The 20323-nt window shown below is 46.8% G+C and overlaps 1 protein-coding gene across 5 annotated transcripts in view; it reads left to right on the forward strand.

Annotated features, from left to right (window-relative positions):
• Positions 1–20323, forward strand: part of SLC4A11 (solute carrier family 4 member 11) — a 93889-nt gene that overhangs the window by 53123 nt on the left and 20443 nt on the right. For all 5 annotated transcript variants that reach the window (XM_048304159.1, XM_048304157.1, XM_048304158.1 and 2 more), the window contains 6 exons: positions 2973–3179; positions 7856–7940; positions 15089–15214; positions 15961–16074; positions 17129–17261; positions 17556–17629. In XM_048304159.1, coding sequence (XP_048160116.1) covers positions 2973–3179; positions 7856–7940; positions 15089–15214; positions 15961–16074; positions 17129–17261; positions 17556–17629 — 739 coding nt within the window. The remainder of the gene's footprint in view (positions 1–2972; positions 3180–7855; positions 7941–15088; positions 15215–15960; positions 16075–17128; positions 17262–17555; positions 17630–20323) is intronic.

Consider the following 20323-nt stretch of genomic DNA (forward strand, 5'->3'; position numbering starts at 1 on the left):
CTCTCCAGCTTTAGCTGCCATTTTTAGAGGTAAGAAGTGCAGTTCCTTGCTAAAGCCAAGCTTTTGAGAGGCCCTTGTGAGTCTACAGCAAAGGGGTCTGGGTTGCTTCCCAACAGACTTCCTTGATGGGGCTGACATTTACCCTGCACGTGTGGCTGCAGCAGCTGGAGGCGATGTAGCCAAGAGGAAGATGATTCTTTTTTAAGCTCTGTTGCAGTAAGGGTGAGACTTGCTGGGAGCTGCGGTGCTTTTAAGGTCAGGCTGTCCCTGAGGCCCTTTGGGATGTGTTTTCAGAGCTTTTAGCACTTGAAACAGCAAGGTTAAAGCTTGCTCAGGTTCTGGTTCTTTGGTGTGGACAAGAATGGCACAGTAGAACACATTTACTGCAATCAGAATATCCTGAGCTGGAAGGGACCCACAAGGATCATCCAAGTCCGACTCCGATATCATGGGGTGCATCAAGGTTAATTGGGGATCACCATCCTGTCTTCCTAGAAAGCACTGGCCTGACCAAGGTGGTTCTTCCAGCTGATGGCTGAATGGTTCAAAGCTCAAGACCTTTTCACACTCCAGCTGGCTGTTTACACCTTGGGGCTGCTGGGTCTGTGCTCCTGGGAGGTGCTGGAGAGGCTGAGGACCTTTTCTGGGACAGGATATGTCCTGATTCAATTTCCTGCTCTTCAATGCTATCTGTGTGACCTTGGGACCTGCTGGTCTGGCCTGTCTCCCTTCCCCCTTCCCCACCACCCTCGTTCAAATGGGAATACTGGTGTTTCCTTCTTTCCCAGGATTTCTGGCAGATCTTTCCCAACTGATGCTTTTGGCATCGACCTTGAAGCCAACAGGCTGAAAACATATTGATGTTCCTTGTGAAAAGCAGGAGGGAGAACAGCTGGAGCTGTGTGCAGTTCCATGGATCTCTCCCTCATTGTTATCTCGGGCCAGCTACGTGCAAAGCACCCGGCAAACGGCTCCGCATCCGCTCCGATTCCGAGGGTTTGCAATTCCAATGGTCAGCATCAAATTAAGGGAAGGGAGTGGAGGCCAACAGAGCTTGCACTTGCCAATGTGCTGTTTTATTTTAAATGGGTTGGTGGAGCCAGCCCTGAGTGCGCATTTCTGGTGCAGCAGTTAAAATAATTAACCTGCTGACAGCAACACATTAAACGGGCCTGGCTGGGGAGGGGAAAAAAAGTCCACAAAACGGGCATTTGTTGTGCAGGGAATCCAGATCCTTGACCTTGCTAATATGGAGGATGGAAAAAAACCTTGAGTTTTCTTGCAAATATCTGTCTTCTCTAAATTGTTCATCTCCCTGGGAAAGGGAGAATGGGAAGAGTGTTGGGAATGTTGAAGCAATCCTTGCAGCATCCAGCCCAAGGATTGTTGCTGCTTAGAGGTGAAAGGTGAAGCCTCTCCTGTGGTGGCAAATCCAGGCTGGTTCACAAGCTCTAAAAGCAAGTCCCAGGGAAAATCCTTCACTTAAATCCAAACTTCTCCCTAGAAACTTCAACTGAATGTTCCCTAGTAAGTGTTTGAAGGGACATTCCTGGTGATGGAATCCCAGAATGGTTTGGGTTGGGAGGGACGTTTAAGACTATCTCATTCCAACTCCCTGCCATGTGCAGGGACACCTTCCACTATCCCAGGTTGCTCCAAGCCCCGTCCAACCTGACCTTGGACACTTCCAGGGATGGGGCAGCCACAGCTGCTCTGAGCAAACGAGAGAGAGGAGGGTGATGTGAGTGATGGAGGAAGCACAATGTTAGCAATGGCTCTGGGACCAGCTCAGTGCCACCCACGGCTGCCCCTCTGCGTCACCCACATTGAATTATTTGGTTGTGTTCATGGAGAAATTGTTCAGCTGTTCAGTTGTGAATCATGAGAAGCAATTGGGATCAATCACAGATGCTCACTCTTCTCTTCCTGGCAGTGTGAGGAGCTTGGAGGCTCTCCAGGGCTGGGAGGGGAATGTTTGGGTGTCTCTGATAGTTGCTGCATGATGAGTGTGGAGTGTAGGAGAGGTGGGTGGGTTAAAACTTGGCATTAGAAGGAGCTTTTAATGAGCTGTGGTTCTGTGTAACTTGGCAGGTATTTTACCTGTCCTGGCCACAGCAGGAGCAGGTGAGCAGGTCAGGCTTGGAGAGCTTGGATTTGGTGGGTTTGTGTAGGGATGAGGAGCTCAGCCTCCTTTACTCTTCCCTTTGTATCCAATTTCCATGCTGCCAGGAGCACTAGAAAAGCAGGCTTGGATTCTGCTGGAAGCAAAGATCAGGCCTGTGTCTCACAGAAATATTAAATCCTGAAAATAAGCACTTTTTTCATGTCTGCAAGTCTCCTGTCCCTTCCAAACATTTAGTGAAGACAAACAAGAGCTGCTTGCTGTGTGCTCAGCTGGTTTTTCCCATCCTTTCCCCTCTGTGCCAGTGGTTACTTGAGCTGAGAGCTCCCAACCTCCACTTGTGCTGCCAGAATTGCCCCAGAGTGGCCAAGGGAATTGAGTTTTAATGCCCAGAAAATAGGAATCAGATGAGCACAATAATCTCAGTCTGTCAGATAAGACATCAATACCTGCAGGGACCATGACTGCAGCATCTTTCCACCCCAGGAGCAGCAATGCTGAGGTGCTGGAAGGTAGCAAAGATTTTGTTTGTCTAGTCTTGAAGGGAAACCAGGGATAAAATGCATGCTCAGCATGATTCAGCTTTGGATTGACTTCTGGGAAGTTGATCAAGTAAAGATCGATCAGGGCTTCAGAACCTGTGTTGGTGCCTCCACAGGATCCTGCTGTGCTTGTGTGTTCATCTGCAACAGCTTCCAGATGTGCCCTCCTCCCTCAGGTCTCTCTGGGATCCCGGGAGCCAGGCAGGTTCCTCTTCAGAGGGGTAAATTATGGGGTTTACCTTTCAGAAGTGAAGTAAAATCAGCTTAAAAGCACTTTTTCTGTCTTTTTTTTTTTTTTTCCTGCTCAGAAAAGCACCAAAACAGCCACAGAAGTGGGCAGGACCTTTGCCACGATGTTTTCAGACATAACCTTCCGGCAGAAACTCCTGGAAACCAAAACTGAGGAGGAGTTCAAGGAGGCTTTAGTGCACCAACGCCACTTGCTGACGGTGGCGAATCAGAGACCCTCAGGGAAGAGCGATGGGCACAAGTCACACGGTAACAAACCACTCAAGGTAAGGCTTGGCCAGTGCCTCTGCCTCCCTGGTGTTCAAATGCATCAATCCAAGGGGATTTGGGGTGAGGAGGTGAACACTTGAGGCCAGTGGATGCAGCAGCATTCCCAGCAAGCTCCCAGCACCGAGGTTTCCCCGAACGGCTGCTGTGTGCACATCCACCTTCCTCAGATTCTGCTGTAAATCTCAAAAAAACCACTTCAAAGAGGCAGGTGCTGAAGGGATGCAGAGCAGTTGGGGGTTGAAATGGTTACAGGACTTTGATTCCAGATGCTTAGTCGAGGGTGGGATTAATGGATCACTGCTCCTTGTCAGTCCAAGGTACTTAATCCTTACAATCAGAAGGTTCTGAAGGAAGCTGCTGCTTGTCTTTCCTGCAGCCAAAAGACTTCTTGGCCATCTCTGCACGGTAATTTCATTTAAAAGTTGCCTGTCAGTATTTGGCCTGAATTCTCTCCCTGTTTGATCTGTAGCTCTGTAAAACATTACTTGCTTTGTACTTTAAAGTTCGAGGGAAATGCTGTAACTCAGCTTTCTTTTCTGGAATTTCCTGTGTGTTGGTCATTGCTTTGTTTTTCCGTTCAGAAATCCATTCTTTAACCAGACAGCTTACCTGAAAAACAAACTGCCATCTCCAGCATGCTGCTCCAGTCCCTGCATTACAAATAACCCCAAAGCTTTGGGTTGCCTATAGTGCAGGAGCTGCTTCACTTACCACTTTTATTTTTTTCCCCCCCTGGAATAGATTTAAGGGGTTTGATCTGCACATCTGGAAATGAGCAAAGCTCATGTTTTTCCTGCAGAATCCCCGTGCTTATAGGTACTGCTTTGAACTTTGCTAGATCCCATACCTGCTCTTAACTTTGCAGAACAAGTCCTGAAACCCTCTTTAGACCCAGGTCATGCAAGGCAGGGATATTTGGAGTAGTAATTTAGGTAAAGTAGGTTTAACCCTTTACACCTTGCCTTTCAGAGGGGTTTTTGTTACAGCACTTGAAGTGTCTGGCTCTGTCTTTTGCTAAAAATAGCAAAAAAAAAGTCTCCAGAGGGTTTTCTGCTGTGTGGTTTGGTGAGGAGGGCTGGATGAGACACTGAGCTGTTGGCCCTGAGACTGGTGATTCCTGCTGGCCTGCTTGGAAAAGCAGCTTTGGCCAGGCAGAATCCTGATTTCTCCAAGCCAGTGCTGTAGAGAGTGACACTTCTTCCTTCAGCTCTTGCTTTTGGCATTGACAGTTGTGGGCCTGGATTTGCTGAACTCTTGTTTTTAAACTGTTTTATCCTTGAGCTCTTGGGAGATGCAGCCTCTCTATCCTCACCTCACCCTGCCAGCACAAAGAGCTGGGAAGGAGATTTCCTGGCAAGCCAAGCTTTGCCTGGAGAAGTGAGGTTGATTTGAGCCCCTAGGCTGGATTCCTCAGCTCCTGAGAGCCATCTCCAGCATCTCCTCCCCTTGTGGAGAGGAAGCATTTAATACAAGCACAAACCCATGTGAGACCAGGAGTGCAATTTCAACCTTTCAGCCGCCCCCAGAGAAATAAATACCCTCAGTGGAGCCCCTGGACTATGACAAGTGAGCTCTCAGGAAGGTGTAAAATCTCTGGGTGACATGAAAATCTGGCCTCCTGGGTCCTGCAGTAATGGGAGAGGAAATGGGCCTTAAATTCTGTGTGAGTGGGATTTTTTTCAAGTGCTTGTTTTCACCTCTGCTGAAATACTGAGGGGGATGTGACAGTCACATTCCCTGCTGTGCCTACAGCACCGTCACTTCGCCTTGGCTCATCTCAGGGGATTATTTAGGCAAGGCTACGTACTCAATCATAATTAAGTCAGCCTGAAATCCTCTTGTTTACTGAGGCATCTAATTGTGATTTTGTTCGTGGAGGAGCCCCTAACAGCTGTGATGTTTTTCTGGCTGTGATTTTGTGTCCTGTGTGGACTTGCTGAGGGAGCTGTGTGTGCTCAGCATCAGCAGGAGGGAGGATACAGAGGATATAGTATTTTTGCACAGACTCGTGTCTCTGATCTCTGTAAAATACTCATGCAGCCCCCCCAGCACTTTTGGGGAGGGCTGAGGAAGGGTCAGAGTTGTTGGAGCAGATATTTTCTGTTTGCCTTTGTAGCTGCTAAGTGCTTGCTTTGCCTCTTCCTCTAACCCAAATAATGGCAAGAAGCTTGGAGGAATTTATAGAATGGGAAGTGGGAAAACTCATGAACTTCATCTATTTGGATAAGTTGGGGGATAAAAGCAGAACCAAAAAGGGCTGTAACTTTGGAGGCCAGTAAACTTAGTCTTTTATATTTTTAATTTTTTAATCTTCTGTAACTCAGTCTTAAGCAGCCTTCCAGTACTGACAGGAGGGCTGGGGAGGGACTTTTTGCAAGGGCGTGGAGTGGCAGGAGAAGGCGGAATGGCATTAAGCTGAAGGAGGTAGATTTAGATACTGGGAACAAGTTCTTCCTGTGAGGGAGGTGAGGCCCTGGCACAGGGCGCCCAGAGAAGCTGTGGCTGCCCCTGGCTCCCTGGAAGTGTCCAAGGCCAGGTTGGACAGGGCTTGGAGCCACCTGGGCTAGTGGAAGGTGTCCCTGCCCGTGGCAGGGGGTGGCTCTGGATGAGCTTTAAGGTCCCTTCCAAACCAAACCATTCTGGGATTCTGTGGTATCTCTGGTGCAGCTCAGGCTGAGTCTGAGGGTAGGAGAGCAGAGAGGAAAGCTCAGAGGAGGATCAGCCCTACAGAAGGAGCAGCTTTCCCCACAGTTGCCCACTGATGAGGTTTCACTGACATCTCCATACCTTTACCCTCTTTTTAACACTCACACACACAAGAAAGAAGTGCATGAAGGAATCAGGGGGGTCTCAAACATAACCCTCGTGCCTTGTGGGACGAGTTAGGCAGTGCTTTCCTCCTCTGCACACTTCCAGCTGCTTGGAACAGCCTTTGTGCCCCAGAGTCCCCTCCCTCCTGCCCCGGGCCAGGAGCTGCCGCGCTCCTCCTTCCCTGGAAGATGAGACACCCCGAGCATCCTTCTCCCCTGCTCACTGCAGCATGATAAGTAAACATCCCAGTCTGAGGCTATTGTGATTCTCTGGCTGACTCATGCCTTCAGGAATCTCTTTCTGGGGAGAAAAACTAAATTGCTTTTCGAGTGCATCTGGCTTTGATGTCCAACTCTGCCACCAAATATGGTTGAAGCGCAGAGATTTTTCATAAATGCTTAAAATGCAGATGTTTTGCTGGTGTCTGCTGGCAAAACATCTGTCTGCTCATCCTGATTGTTCAGGTTGGAGTTGAAACTGTCCTAAAGTTCAAAAAGTCCTACAGGTGTATTGACAAATTGCAACAGAATTGACTTAAATAGCTGAAATATGAGATGATGCAGTCACTGATAAAGGAGCTGATCCTCTTTTGCACCCCAAGCCCCAGTGCTTGCTGTGCCCAGTGTATTCCTTCTAAAGGAAAAGATTCCCTTCATTATTTTGTTTGTGGTTCTGATCTTCCAGGTGCTGCAAACAGGTGAGTCCCAGGAGAGAAGGCAAAACTGTGTGTAGTCTATTAAATGAGCCCTGTAGTGTCAAGTCCTTTCTAAAGCAAGCATTTTTATCAGTTTCCACATAAACCAGCTGAAGGAAGAGCTCCCTGCTGCTTTGAGATGATCTGTTGGTGTAAATTTTGTGTCTCTGATTTTTATTTCCCCCCTCACACTCCCTAGCAGAGGTTGTAAGTCTTCTGTGTCTGATTCTGCAACAAATACATGAAATGTTTTAGTGGAGGCAGCTGGGGTTGTTATCACTGCATAAAGGTGCATTTGATTTTCAGAGTGGCTTGTGTACTCTGAGAATAATAGGGAAAAAGCTGGCAGGTGCCTCATTTGTAAGTGTTGCCTACCCTGACGCTGTCCATGTGCTTTCCATAAGGAAGGAGTTGCGAGGAATGGGAGGCTGAGAGGCAATAGCAGCTGTCATATTCCTGACAAGCTCCTCATTGCCTGTGGTGAGCAGCAGATCCTATCAGCAATTCCACTGCACCTTGCAGGCCCCTGAACTAGGAATAAAAGGCAAAATGTTGGATTTTGGAATCCTTTCCCAGAGTTTTTATTGTCTTTTAACGGGCAGAAATATGGCTGGGTTATGTGGATTTATTGAAGCTTTTTCCATGTTGATGGAGCTTGAGATGCAGACAGCCTGAATTCCCTCAGTCTCTTTGAGGTCTCCCTTTGCCGTGGCAATGCCAAGGAAGAAGCACTTGCTGGGGATCTTTTTTCAGAGGCTTTATGTGGATTCATGGGAATTTTTGGGCTGGCATCTAAAGGAGAAGTTGTGTGGAGGGGTGGGAAAGGCACCTCTGATGTGTTTAACCTCAGGGCACCCAAGGTCTGATCCTTCCCAGTGGATCTTCAGCTCCCTCACCTGCAAAACCAGGGATGCAGATAGGAATGGGAGGGGGAAAAGGGAAGGAAGGGAGGAAAACAGGGTGGTCTGGGGGATTTTCTCTTTTACAATGCTGTGAGGATATAAACTGAATCACGGTGAGTTTATTTTTATTATCATGACAAGATGGGATTTGAATGCCCTATTCAAAACGAGCCCTCTCGCTCCTATCAGGGTTGAATAAGGAGCTTAATCTCTTTAACAATGCATGAGCCTTTACACTGACACAGCACTTCCTTCCTTTCTTCAGCTGCGCGACTTTCTCAATATTGGCAAGGGGATTTCTGATGACATTGCACGAAGATTCCCAGTGTACGCGCTGGACTTCACCGATGGTACGTTGGCCAGTGTTTATGGAAGCACTGCCCCGATTTGGGATTTTTTTTTTGTGATGTGATGTCCTCTTTACAGTGTGCATTCGGTGTGTGCTTTGATATGTGTAACAGCTCTCCTGTCCCTTGTTTAAAAAGCCTGTGGACAAAAGCCTGTGAATGGGCATCGTGGAGCACTAGAGATGAGGCTCCTGCAGCGTTTCCTTAATGAAGGTGCTGGCTGTGCGTGGGTGAGGGTTTTAATTTTTATTAAGCAGTGATTAAATGGATCGATTATTGCCGTGCGTAGACTCAGATCAACTCCTTGCAATCTAATTAGTCAGCACTGGCCTGATAGGCCCTTTCTGCTGCCTCTGCAAGCCGGCTCAACACTAATTATAGTGATGCTGTGGGAGTTGGGAATGCTTAAACAAAATGTGAGCTGCAGTAACTTCAGCCCGGTGTTGTGAAAAACAGGATACGGCTCGTCCGCTGCCGCCAGATCACAGGAGCAGCACACAGTGTTTATAGTGAGCCTCAGCTTTCGGGCTCGATGCAGCTCCCACGGTGGCCTTGGGGGTTTTAAGAGTTGTTTTCTCCCTTTTTCACTTGCAGACTTTCACTTTCACGAAGGCTGGGAGGAATCTTCAGGGCAAAGCAGGATTACAGAGCCCCAGGCTGACATCAAAACGTGTTTCTCGCAGCTTGTTGGGGAGCTGGTTAATATATTCAATATAATACGCAGGAAGTTTGGATAAAATAGAGAATTAAAGTGTAGGCAGGGAGAATCTTGGAGATTTATCAGATAAGTCAGGAGTTTATCCCTTCCTGCTGTTAAATCCACCTTAGCTCAAGCCTGTGTCCCAGCCTTCCTCAGTGCACGAGTGCTGTGAGGGCTCATGAGATGAGGGTGATCTTCCTTGGATGAGGCATTAAAAAACCAAGATTCCCACCCAAACCCCCAATTTTCAGAGTCTCCTGTTGCAAAGCCACCTTTCACAGGCAGCTTAAGCTCCAGAGAAGCATGGCCAAGGCTGTGGATGTGTGTCCTCACTCCCTTCCCACGAGCGTGGTCACCAGCAGCAGAGGAACGTGGATGAGATGCTGGCTTAGCACAGGTGCTGAGTGCTGGCTGCTTTCTCCAGGTGCTTTGTCACTGTAGGGATGAAACTATTTTCAGGAGACTCAGTGTGATGGGAGGGCTAATGCTGATTTCTCTGGGGATTTGAGGGTGTGTTGAGGAGGAGGGGGGATATAAAATGATTTTCAGGGGAGCAGCAAGGAATCTGATAAAACGGAAACATTAATTTTTGGCATGTGCATCACTGGCATCAGCTCTGGCAGGGGATTTCAGCTCGAAATCTGGACACTTCATCCCTTTGGCTGTTGCTTTCTGGAGCTGTCAAGGGCTGATTTTCATGATAAAGGGATATTGAAGCCCTTGGGAACTGCTGCAGTAGCACCTTGTGGGGACCTGTTCGCCTCAAGACAGAGCAGTGTCTGCTGTGCCTGTCTGAGCACAGCAGGCACAAAACCATCAGATTTTGGTCCTGCAGCCAATTCCAGCCATCAGCAGATTTGGGAACCCACTTCAGGGGCCATGTTGTGGCTCTGATTGCATCCAGATGACCCCGTGGGTGCTGCTTCAGCCCTAGGCTCAGGGCTGTAAGCTCTGCAAACTTTGCATACAACGATGTAGAGAATGGGCATAAAATTGGGATAAAATGCACCTACAGATTAAAAAGTGTCAGTGTTTTGTTACACATCTTCTGGAGAGTGAAAAAGAGCAGAAAAGAGCCCAGTGAAACTCCAGAACTACTTCAGCCCAAATGGGAGGTTCTCACCTTAGGAGCAGTTGAGCCCTTTCAATAGGATATGGGGAAAAGGGGTTTTTCCAAAAAACACTGTGAATTTGTATGGCCATTTCTTCCCAGAAACCAGAAATGAGGATGAATTCTTTAAGGAGCTGCTTGAAATGAAAAGCAGATGGAGCATGAAGCATCTGCCATAAACCACTGAGACCAAAGGTGATCAGGAATGTGGAATTCCTGGAGCATCTCAGAGCAGTGGTGCATCAGAGCATGAGGGATTTGAACTATCCAAGTATCTGTGCTCCAGACAGCCACATGGGCACCATCAAAGAGCTCTGAATTACAAAGATTCTGGGTTTTGAGTGGTTGGAGTCTCTAAATCCTCAATCTGAGAAGCATCCCAGGGTTTGGGGTTAGACAGATAAACCCATCAAGGGCAGGGTGATAAATAATGAGGTTTTTGTAGGACCAGCAAATCTTGGGCCAGTTGGAGTTTTGTGGGATTGGTGTTATTCACACACTGCACAAATTATCCTTAAAGGAATAGTCTTTCTCTGTTATTTTTTTCCCCCCTTTTACTCCAGATTAGGAACTCGTCGACTTTGTTTTGTGGCAAAGTCTTGTGCATTTTACTGAATCATGTGGGAAAGCCCAATTCCCATCTCCAAGGATCAAGGAAGAGTTTTCTGAACTTTTGCTTCAGGATTTTAGTGATAAAGATGGCTTGTAATAGATGTCTTCCAGCAGGAGCATCTGAAGATGAATAACTGGGTTATGCTGAGCCTGAGAACACCTGTAGTTTTCCTTTAAACTGGAATTTACTCCATTTGGCATGTGACTGTCACCTTTGTGTGTAGGACTCTATCTTAAAAAACAGAGTGACTCAACTTCATCCTGATCCTGTCAAATAGGCTCAAAGCACTTGTGTGTCATTTTTATTACCCTTTAAGACTCAAACTGTAGGAGCTTCGAGAAATTTCTTTATATTGAGGCTGGTTTGAATGAAGGAGGGGATTCTGCCTGGACTCAGATACAAGATTTCTGAAGCTCCTAAAATTGCTGTCCTCATTCTTCAGCATTATTTTCTGGTACAACCCAGAGAACAAACACAAATGCAGTGCCCAGTGGGAAATTTGAGGTGCCTGAGATTTTTATGGTGAGCTTTGATGCTGTGTTCTTACATAATCCATATCCCTTCACCTCCTGGGGAGGGAAAACAAAGGCAAAAGCAGAGGACTGAGGCTTATTCTCTTTCTCCCTGTTTTTCTGGGCCTTTGTCTTTGGTACATGGCTGTGGTAGGTGGGTAGTTCAGCTGGAAGTGTGGATTTCTCCCTGTCCTTGGTCCTGCAGAGGGTCCCTAACCAGCTCCTGAGGTGTGCTGGCAGCATCCTTGGGATTTACTGTGGTGTTTTGCAGGAGGGAGATCCCCAAAGCTCCCTGCAGTGTGGGCATGCTTGGATGGAAGGCTTGAAAACATTGGAAAAATGGGATTTGAAAGAGAGCTTCTGTCTCACTGGCTGTCTAAGGGAGCTCAGAGCTTAAACCTTGATCTGAACTCAGAGCTGAAACGTTGACCATGGATTGGCTTTGACATGTGCCAAATCCTCATCAGCTTTCCTGCCTTGGCCACCTTGTCTGGCAGGATTGCATTCCTGAGGAAGGAGGGGGAATACAGGGGTTGCAGAGAGGCTTTTCCCGTTCTTTTCCATGCCTCTCCCTCCCTAGATCAGATATGAGGGAGCTTCTGCATCACTCTGCAGCCTTCATCCCTAAATATCACCTGGGTACCAAAGTTTAACATCCTGAACTTGTCATGATTCCCCGAAACATCCAGCCTGGGTTGCTTTGGGGTCTCTTTGTGTCAGTGGTGGATGGGAATGTTCTAAAAATGCAGAAAAGCATCGTGTTTTGTCTGTGGATGTTTCCTTCCAAGAGACCCAGGATTTCCTGGGAAGTGGGCTGAAGGAAGCAGGATGGGAAGGGAAAGGCCTGGGCCTTGATCTGATTTTTCATGCCTCTCAGCTCTCTGCATATGCTTGGCTTCTGCTCCAAACTCCTGGAGTGGATTTCCTTTTCCAGTTAAGTTCTTAGTCCCACTCGTTCCATGATTTGCTCTTCACAGGACTTCAAGGAAGCTTCATCTTCACAACATTGGGCAGAGTCCAGCAGCCATCCCATAAAGGAAAGCCCAGCTTGAGGGCATTAGGAGAAGCTTGTAATTCTGGGTTTTGCAGTGTTTTTAGTATTAAAAAGCAATTATTTTTTTTTTTAAATCAGGGCTTTCATAGACTCATCCTTGCTGCTGAGCTCCAGGTCAGTGTAATTAAACTTCCTTTGCGTGGGATATTTCAGAGAATTGGGAAGGAACATTAACAGCCAGTTCAGAGAATGTCCATCATTTGTGATTTTGATTTAGTAAATGTGCAATTAGTGCACTTAAGGAGCTGTAAACCCAGTTTGTGGCGCTGCTGGTCGTTAGCTTACTGCTGTGGAATCCCAAGCAAAGTGAGGCCAGAATTGCTGCTGTTTCCCCTGAAACTGTAACCTTGTCTGTACAAACTGTGCCTTCTCAGAAATCCAGACAGGTAAAATGGAACTGTCACGCTGATGAACATAATTGCTTCCCATTCCAGTGTGTGGCTGTGCCTCAATTTCAGGGGATTGCTCCTGTAACAGTCAGCTACTCACATTCCACAGCTGGACCGAGAGTTGATTTGCTGCTATGAATTTACATGGTGCAGGTGGAGTGACACCTTTGTCAGTGGCTTTATGAGCCTGTCACAGATGAAATGCCATCATAAAGCAGCCCACCTTCTTCTGAATGAAGCCATGGGCTGCAAAACATCCTGAAAATGCTCGCCAGATGTTGGCTTTAAAAAGGCAGAAAGGTAAATCGTGGTTAATGCTGGATTTCAGTGTCTGTGGCAGGCGGATCTGTACAAGGAGAGGCAGTGTTTGGTCATGACTGCAATTAAAGAGTGAGCAATCAGCTTGGGGAAGGAGTGTGTTTCATCTGGTGTAATTATTGTCTCCATTACAAAGTGAATTTTGCTGCCCACCAGAAGGATTCTTGATCCTAGAATCTTACCTGGATGATTATGAATTAAAGAAAGTGCTGGAAGTCTTGGACCCAGCCATTATGAATCACAGAATCATTGAAGCTGGAAAAAACCTCCAAGATTGAGTCCAAGCTGTGCCCAATCCCCACCTTGTCACCCAGCCCAGAGCACTGAGTGCCACCTCCAGTCCTTCCTTGGACACCTCCAGAGATGGGCACTCACTGCCTCCCTGGGCAGCCCATTCCAGTGTTTAACAACCCTTTCCATGAGGAAATTCCTCCTGATGTCCTACTGAACCTCCCCTGGTACAGCTTGAGGCCAAGTCTTTACGTTGCATAAGGAGCTCCATGACCAGCAAGGGCTCCTTTGCCAGGACTGAGACTGAAAATGAGCTTTTGTGATGCCCTTCAAGGCTTCCTCCTTCTGCCTTCTCATCCTACTGTTTAACTACCTGTACCTTTTAAAAACAGGTATTATTTGCTTCTCTTGACCTGGTTGAACTTTCAGAAATTATTTCAGAGCTTCCAGGCATTTTTGCCCGTGACCTTTCATATTGGAAGGACTCCCTTGCCCAAAAAGCAGTATTTTGGAGTGACAGAGAATCCTCTGAACCAGGGTGTGGCTGTGTCTATTTATGGAACCACCCCTCAGTCCTGTTTGTCCTGCCAAATCCTTCCTTTTCTCTAAAGGTCTCAGGCAGTTTGGAGTGTGAGGTAGGAGCCTGCAGCTATTGGACTCGGGATCATGGGAAGTCTTCATCTGTGAGAATTAAATTCCAGGCCCTTTGGGTTGCCAGGAGTGGTCAGGAATGTGACCTGTGGTTTCTGAATCTTCCCAATAAATTGAAAGGAATTTGCCTGGGAACAGCTGGTCCGATGACTCCCGAAAGGTCAAGCTCATATTTGCATGCTTGAGATGTCTCTTGTCGGGTTTTAGCCTGGAGTTTGAGGATGCTGAGCCTCAGAAGTGCTGTTTGTGTCTGTTCCTCTCCTGTCTGCAAGCAGGCACCTCACAAGGTGTCCTTTATTCGCGTGGCTGCCTGTCCATTGCACATCACCTTGGATTTCTGGGTTTTTACATCCTCCTCCCATCCTTATCTCTGCCCTGCAAATGGTGCAGAAAGCAGATGTTAGATAAGATCCCAAAGTCATTGAGAGATTTTTGTTCTTTTCATTGCAGTGATAGAGATTTTCAGTGTGGCACCAATAACCTCTAAAGCCAAGCCCTCCCTTATCTGATCCAACTCATTGGATTTTACCTCTCTCAGCAAGGGACTGATGCTGCAAAAGCTTAGGTCAGTGTTTGGGAACTCGGGGCAGATGGCTGTGTGGGAATTCTCTGCTCTGGAGCCTTCCAGAAGGGGAATTGGGCAGCTCCAAGCTCTTCCAGCTGTCTGAGAGGAAGAGCACCATCAAGGATGGTGGCACAGGCAGGCTGAAGGCTGAGGAGACTTTCTCCAGTGCGTCCTTTCTGTTCTGTGGAAAAACTTGTGTTCTCCTGGAGCAATATCAGCTGTTGTCATCTCATCCTTTCTCCTGTGCATCCCCAGTGAGCTCATATCACACATCAGCCTGAAAACAGGAAAGGGAAGGGAAGCTACTTCAGAGGCTCTTAAATTCATATTCTGACACTTTAATTCTCTTTCTGGCTGCTTTGTGTTTTGGCCTGGTGTGTTTTTTCCGATGGAGACGAGAGGGGTGAGTGGATGGAAAGAGAGAGGCTGTTCTTCCAGCAGGGCCTGTTAAAGCAAATCTCAGTGTAGCCATTCCTGACCTCTGGGGCTGTTTGTTTTTGTGTCCTGCTGCCACTTTTTGGCTCAGGGTGGCATATTATTGATTCAAACCTACAGCCTTAGGCTTCTGTCTAGGGAAAAATGAAGTGCTTCACCTTTTCCTGCCCAAGACAAGAGATCATCATGAAGCTCATTCGGGGGACAGTGCAGAATATCTGAAGTTGATATGAAAAAGGCAGGGGGTGGGCATTTGTGAACCCTAAACTTACAGTTTCTGCCTTGATCCTCTTCCAAGCTTTGGGGAATGGCAAAACTGAGCGAAAGGCTTCTTGTGTTTCCTGTTTTGATGATGTCAGAAATGTCTGGTGGCAGTTTTGGTGCTACTTCTGGTCCCAGGTGAACAAAAGCGTGGCTGTGAGAAATCAGATGTTAACAATTCCGTTACATGTTCGAAGTGGGGACTGAATTTCTACTTTTTCTCAACGTGAAAAGAACTGATGGTGCCTGTGGCTGATGTGAGGAGGCTTTCAGTGCTTTACCAACATGATTTGTGTTGTGGTTTGCCCCAGGTATTATTGGGAACAACAAAGCGATAGGAAAATACATCACAACTATGATCTTTCTGTACTTTGCCTGCCTCCTTCCATCCATTGCCTTCGGGTCCCTCAATGATGAAAATACCCGAGGAGCTATTGGTGAGTTCATCTCTTCTGTGCTTCTTAAATTTACTTTGTGCATCTGATTTTGTGCATTTGATTCCACGTATTCCAAATGTAGTTCTGGGCACAGAAAATTCTGATAGTTTTTATTTATGGGGGGGAAAACAAACCCAAAACCACGACTGAAAGATATTTTTTCTAATTAAGTTCATGACTTTTATAGAAAACCAGAAAAAATGAACACTGCTTTGGGTTGTGTCATCTGACTTGGACTGATACTGATGTATGCTACTGTATTTTTGAATTATGCTGACTTAATGTAATTATTTGCACATTTTTCCTGGTACAAACTCCTGTGCTTTTGACCTGGATTTGATTGCCTATATTCAAACCCCCAGGACAGAGCTAAACATCATCCTTTCTCCCAGCTGTAGAAGTAGTTCATGCTGCTGTCACTGTTCAAATCCTGCCCTGAAGGCCTCCACAAGCACTGGTTATGTCTTATAGCTGTTTAAAATAAAATAAATATATTTAAAATGTATATATAAAACATAACAATACACAGAAAAAATCCCAGAGTCCACCAATTAGCTGAACATCTGGAAGCCTAAACTGTGGGTACAAATAAAGGCTCACTTTTTGATTTCACAGTGTTACCTCTGTACCCTTGAAAACATTTCTCTTACTCCTAAGTGGTTGGTTTCTCTGCCCTGTGAATGCTCCTGGAGCAGGGGGGGATTGACCCAAATCCCTGGTTTTGTTTCCATCCTCCCCAATTCCAGATGTGCGGAAGACAATCTTTGGGCAGTGCATTGGAGGGCTGCTCTACGCCCTCTTCTCGGGGCAGCCCCTCGTTGTGCTCCTGACCACAGCTCCCTTGGCCCTCTACATCAATGGTGAGTCAGCTACAGGTTTGCACCAGGGGATTGAGGGGTTGCAACTTCCTGTGAGAGCTTTGCAGTCCTGGCAGAGCTTGAGTTGTATTTGTTAGATAAATGGATATTTCAGGGCTGCTATCAGGGAAAGGTTCTCCCCCCAGACAGTGGTGGGGTGCTGGAACAGGCTCCCCAGGGAAGTGACAGGGCACAAAGCCAAGGAACGCTTGGACAAGGCTCTCAGACACATCATGAGGTTGTTGGGGTGTCCTGTGCAGGGCCAGGAGTTGGATCGATGATCCTGGTGGGGCCCGTCCAGTTCAGGATGTTCTGGGATTCTCCAAAACCTGAATCAAATTCCTCCCCTTTCCATCACCATCAGAATCAAAATATCCTGAGTTAGAAGGGACCCACAGGGATCATCGAGACCAACCCCTGGTTTACTTCAAGTTGTTTTTCTAAAGAAATCATTTTGCAGCGAAAAAACTTCATGAAAATAAGCATTTCTTCAGCTTCAGTGAGAAAATCTTGGTTTTCTCATGTGGCTGCACTTAACCAGCTTGTGACTAAGTTTTTTTTTGGGTTAGTTTGTTGAGGGTTTTTTTTTAAATTGATGTTTTAAAGTGTGATCAGCAGCTTTTCAGGTACTACAAGCTGGTCTTAGTGAAAGAGAGTCAAGCAAGGGAACAAGCTCAGTGTAGGGATAATCAGAGGATGGGCTATGACCAGCTGGAAAGAGCAGCTAGGAGACCCCTTGCTCAACAGCATCTCAAAGTATCAGCAAGAGCAAATTCCAACAGTTTTTGTGACCTCAATCCATAGGAAAAATGCTTTGAGCAGGGGGGGAGAATATTTTTCCAAGTGTCTCTCCCCATTTCTAGTGGTGGAAGGGGAGAACAGTTTGTGTTGATCCTGTGTCCCTCTGGAAGTGCAGGAATATGGATTTAATGGTATCTGTAATAAATGTGTTGGGGTGAAGTCTTGAAATGGGTTCTTTTTGGCACGGAGCAGATGGGAATCACTGGGTGGCAGTGACAGGAGTTGATTGTGACACGTGAATGCTTCACTTTTGCAGTCATCCGAGGAATCTGTGACGACTACAACTTGGATTTCAGCGCTTTCTATGCCTGGATTGGGCTGTGGAACAGCTTTTTCCTTGTGATCTACTCCCTCTTTAATTTCAGCCTTCTGATGAAGCTCTTTAAAAGGTAGCTATTTGCAAGAAGTCGTATTTTGATCTGATTGTTCTTCAAATGAAAAAATTACACATTCCACAAGCTCCTTAATTACAAACTTGCTGCAAAATGTGTTTTGTGAGATGAGGCAAGTATCATTTTGGTTTATTGTTCCAGCTTGAAAGAAGTTCTCTGATTGGCTGGGTTTTGTTTCTAAGTTGGAGCCTAACTCAAATTGGTATATTTTCATGTAAATTGATGAACATGCTGCTTTTTCTTTGAACAGAGTTGAATGCAGCGCTGTTAATTCCTGGGCTTTTTCCACAGGTCAACAGAAGAAATAATTGCACTTTTTATATCCATCACATTTGTGCTCGATGCCATCAAAGGCATTATTAAAGGTAAGTCTTGCAACAGTGTTTTTCAGAGCAGATCTCTGCTTTGCTGCCTTGTCAAAAGCAAGCACAGGGCTGCAAAAACGTGTGATGTTTGCTTGTTCGGTGTTCGTTCAAAGTCCCCAGGGGAAAAAAGAAAATCAGTGTGTGAGATGGAAGCAGCCCTTTGTCAGCAGTTTACCTGGGTGTGCAGAATTTTCAGCAGCTCTAATTTCAGTTGGTTCAGACAGAATTGGTTTCTAAATTTTCACCAGATGGGCAAAGCATGACGTTATTGATGTGAGAGCCTTCTCCTGATACCAGGCTGCTTTTCATGGTCCTGGCAAAAAAAAGAGTCCAATTTAAATGCAGTGTATGTAGTCCTTTTTCCTTGACATATTGTCCAAACTCTGTGGAGGGGAGTTGAAAGGTGGGTTGAGATTTCCTGGTTTTCCCTGAGCTCTGAGACATTTCTTTAATGGCAGTACAAGGACTGCAGTGCCTCCAGCATGTTCCTGAAGCTCCTCTGCCCTTTCCAGCCACTTGGTTTTCCTATTTCTGGGTTAAACTCTAAATCTCAGTGAAGAGCCTTGGGGTTTACAAATTCCTCTGACACTTCTCTCCCTCCCCACCAGGACTGGTAGGAGGTGTTTGAGAAGGTGAATCATGGTAGCAGAAATACCTTGTGAGTGGCAGCCTTTCTGTTCATCCCAGTGAGGAATTGGCCAATACCCCATTCCTTGATTTTTATGACCTGTTGTCCAACATCCCAAAGTTTGGGCCATCCTTTGAAATCCTTCAGGATATACCCAAGCACACTCCTTGTTTTTCAGACACTCAAGCTTGCAGGGGAATGCTTTCCAAGAGATTTGACACTGCAGAGCAATTTGAAGTGAGACACTTTCTCACTTCACTGGGAATCCTTGATTTGCCTTGTGTGCTTTGATTGTGCAATCAGAGGGGTTTTTCCCTCTGCAGATCACCTGCATCTTTTAAATATCCTGCTTAGAGCTTGGTGAGGGAGAAGCTGTTCTGGGATAGTCATTGACTCTGTGGCTGTGAGCTTTGCTCAGTGCCCTGTCCTGGGGGTGTGGGACAGTCTCCTTGTGGCACTCAGGTGGTCCTCAACAGAACATTCAGCTGCTCTGTAAAAATCAGCAAATATTCACAAATTTTTTGTAGCTCAGGGCTGATCTCCCATAGCAGGGGTGTGGGGTGCAGGTCAAAAGTGCAGGAAGCATCCGTGTCTGCCAGAGTTTCAGGAATATGGCAGTAAATCCTTGGAGTATTGCAGTGGGAACAGGAGAAGATCCTGTAAGACAAGGGGCAGTGGCCTTACTGACAGAAACCAGGTTTCAATTGGATATTAGGGAGAAATTCTTCCCTCAGAGGGTGGGGAGGCCCTGGCACAGGGTGCCCAGAGAAGCTGTGGCTGCCCCTGGATCCCTGGAAGTGTCCAAGGCCAGGTTGGACAGAGCTTGGATCCACCTGGGCTAGTGGAAGGTGTCCCTGCCCATGGCAGAGGGTGGAATGAGATGATCTTTAAGGTCCCTTCAACCCAAACCATTCTGTGATTTTAGGTGTGATGAGAGAACCAGTTGAATTCTCTTTGTACTGTGAAGGGATGAATTTATAGGAATGATGGTAATAAAGTCACACCAACACTCCTTTGCCAGCTCATGTTGGTTCAGCTGCATTTGGGAGCATTCAGGGCATCCACAGATGGGACCAAAGCTGTTTCCAGATGCAGGAGGGCAGCGGTGCTGGCAGGCACAGCCTTTATCCTAAACTCTCTTAGAGCCCATATTTAAAAACACGACACCAGTGCAACTCATGGCCACAGGCTCATCTTTGTTCCTCCCCTCCTGTTTTCGAGGAGGTGATGGTTTGCTGCTGCGACCTCCTCCTCCCACTCAAAATTTCAGTTGAGCAGTTCAGGAGGAAGTGAAAGCTGTTTTTTTCTCCATGCTGTTTAAAAGCCTCCTGGTAATGCCTTATCCAGCTGGCAGCAACTCTGGGCTTCCTGAGTGCCAGGGGACAATGCCACCTCTGCCCAGATGTTTTCCCAGCCTGTTCATAGCCGTGATTTTTTGCAAGGTACACATGCAGGAAAGGAGGGGGAGGGACCTGCCCCGCAGAGGCACCAAAACCCTGAACGTTCGCGCTGTCCCGGTGACACTTTGTTTTTGCTGCCTGGCCTGGCCACCGAGGCTGTGTTTGTTTGATCTTGACATCTGCACTGGGCAGGAAATGGTGGTGAGCCAGGCAGAGGAAAACAAAGCCAGCTCGTGTTGTTGGAGGCTGGAGAAGGGCTCAGCCTCAGCCAGGGCACCGCCAGTTCCACTGCTCTCTCTGAATGTTGGCAGTGAGGTTCACTGAGCTCTGGTGTGAAAACAAACTCTAAATGCTCAGGAATCAAATCCTTCCCAGCAAGGTGGTATGGGATAAAGGTCTCCACTCTCCATCTTGGCGTATTCTCATTACTTTAATTAAAATACAAGAGTAAAGCAAGGTTTTTTCCTCTATCCAGGAGGGGCTGGAGCAATCCTGCCTGGTTTGGTGCATATAAATTGAATTGCAGCCTCAGAGATGGAGCGTGCAGCGATGTAGTCAAGCTGAGCACAGGGCACCAAAGATCAGCCCTAAATACATTATTGCAATATAACCCAGCCCTAAATACGTTACTGTGATACAGCCATGTGTGGGAGCTTGAGAAAATCT

Source organism: Corvus hawaiiensis, chromosome 5 (assembly GCF_020740725.1).
Source record: "Corvus hawaiiensis isolate bCorHaw1 chromosome 5, bCorHaw1.pri.cur, whole genome shotgun sequence".
Taxonomy (NCBI): Eukaryota; Metazoa; Chordata; class Aves; order Passeriformes; family Corvidae; genus Corvus; species Corvus hawaiiensis.